Source organism: Trachymyrmex septentrionalis, unplaced genomic scaffold (genome assembly GCF_001594115.1).
Source record: "Trachymyrmex septentrionalis isolate Tsep2-gDNA-1 unplaced genomic scaffold, Tsep1.0 scaffold7, whole genome shotgun sequence".
NCBI lineage: Eukaryota > Metazoa > Arthropoda > Insecta > Hymenoptera > Formicidae > Trachymyrmex > Trachymyrmex septentrionalis.
Window position 1 is genome coordinate 54,624 of NW_017305884.1, and position 1,968 is coordinate 56,591.

Here is a 1,968-nt window from a genome sequence, read left to right on the forward strand (position 1 = left end):
TTATTCTACTTTTGGTCTTAGTGGCCTGCTTTTGTACGGGAGTTGCTTTACTTGCACACTAATTGCTCGCTGCGTGAATCACAGCGATTTCTGCGTAGGGAGTTTCTTTTATTTTTTTTCTAGCGCTGTGACTCGTGCACAATTGGCTCGTGTGTAATTGATATATATCTTTTGTACTACTTTTTGATTAAGAATGTCCTAATTTACCCTAGATTAGATCTGGTCACCCTAGATATTTTATATCCAAAATATTTCGTTCCGTTACATTATGAAACATATTTATTGCTTTTCGATAGTTGTATTTTAATATTTTTTTATGCAAAATGATGAGGACAGTATAAAGACGATTTATGAAAAAAAAAATTGAAAATCTATCTTTGATGATTAATTTTCGATCTGAATTTTTTTTAATTACGTGATTTTTATTTTTATTTTGTGAGTATTTTTATTATTTTATCCATTTTAAATTCTTTTAATTTGAATAGATACGTGCCACGTTTTGACTTTTTAAAAATATTTTATATCGCGTTTACTTGCGTTTCTGTGTGTTATTTGTTTAAATTTACATTGCTCGCTCTCTTCTGTTTACAGTTTGTTGCTTGATGTTGGATCGTTAGTGAACCTACGATACTGATGTATAGTAGAAGATATAACAACATGTATGTTTTCAGCTACATTCCATCAAATTCCGATGACAAAAGTATCAAAAACCATTGTTAATTTTACATTTATTGCAGTTTAAGAGAGATTATTGGATCAGCCTGAGAATTCCGTGAAAACAGCTAATGAACAATTATTTATGCTTAATTTGCGCCGTTTAAAGCTAAATTTGACGTATTTTTAGATGAAAATAGATTTGGAGTAGGCAAATGTACATTCTAAGAAATTAGAAATTGTACTTTTACGTTCGAGCATTTTCTCGTAAAAATTTCAAAAAGTTATATGGAACTACATACAAGAGACTGATATAATTTGAACTTAATTGACGATTTAACGATTGGAGATTAAAGAATATATAGCTAGTTCGGGTTACACTTTAAGAAAAAAAAATGCATTGATTTACTATAATAATCATTAGATCATTCATATAGATCATTCATACATATCATTAGTGTCATTTTGATATCGTGCAATCGCGAGCGCTCGGTACATAAAACACCGACAATGAGATGAGATAACTGCCTTAAATTTTCAAGATAAGTGACAGTTTGAATGACGTAAAAACAGAAACGTTTTATCTCTATAAATTCCATTACACATTTGTACTAGTGTATCTGTAACATCTCTTCTGCAAAGTCTCCTAATCAGCCTTTCCAAAATCACGCGCAAATACTATCTACTATTACAAAAAACGAGTTTATTAAAAGCTACAGTTAAAAATTTTTTTATGTATCCGAAAAATTAAAAAAAAATTTTAACATTTTATAGAAATTATGAAGTTTGTTAATTATGTATTTGTGTGAATGATACATTAAAGAGAGGAACAGTAATAAAAAATAAGAAGAAAAGAGAAAGGAGTTAACGACCAAAATGAAAAATAATCAGCATTGCACGATTCTTAACACGAATGAGACCAACAATTATCATCAACCGGTCTCGGCAAAACCTTCAGTTGTTTCAGTATCAAGTATCGATTCCGATGTCAGTGACAGAAGAGATGTACGAGAAGAATTGTACGCCGGGATTTTTAGGAGGCACAGAAAAACTATATTGGTATTAGGCAGTTTTCTCAAAATGTTAAGAGTGAATAGAAACATGAACAATTACGCTAGCATTAAACCCAATGACGAAACAGATGAATAAATTAAATTATTAAATCATTGCTGGATCAATAATTAAATAACAGAGAATTTACGTTTTAAAGTATAATTTGAGTATATATATATATATATTTTTATGTATTTGTGTGTGTGTGTGTGTGTGTGTGTGTGTGTGTGTGTGTGTGTGTGTGTGTGTGTGTGTGTCCTA

The 1,968-nt window shown here is 30.2% G+C and overlaps 2 protein-coding genes across 2 annotated transcripts in view; one reads left to right on the forward strand and one right to left on the reverse strand.

Annotated features, from left to right (window-relative positions):
* The window catches only part of LOC108753523 (sperm-associated antigen 6-like), a 19,060-nt gene that overhangs the window by 7,415 nt on the left and 9,677 nt on the right, over window positions 1–1,968 (reverse strand). The gene's annotated exons all lie outside the window — the stretch shown is intronic.
* Window positions 1–1,968, forward strand: part of LOC108753529 — a 9,242-nt gene that overhangs the window by 6,082 nt on the left and 1,192 nt on the right. Inside the window, exons 2-3 of the mRNA XM_018495171.1 lie at window positions 592–659; window positions 738–1,743. Of these exons, the coding sequence (XP_018350673.1) occupies window positions 1,531–1,743 (213 nt within the window). The 5' untranslated portion in view covers window positions 592–659; window positions 738–1,530. The remainder of the gene's footprint in view (window positions 1–591; window positions 660–737; window positions 1,744–1,968) is intronic.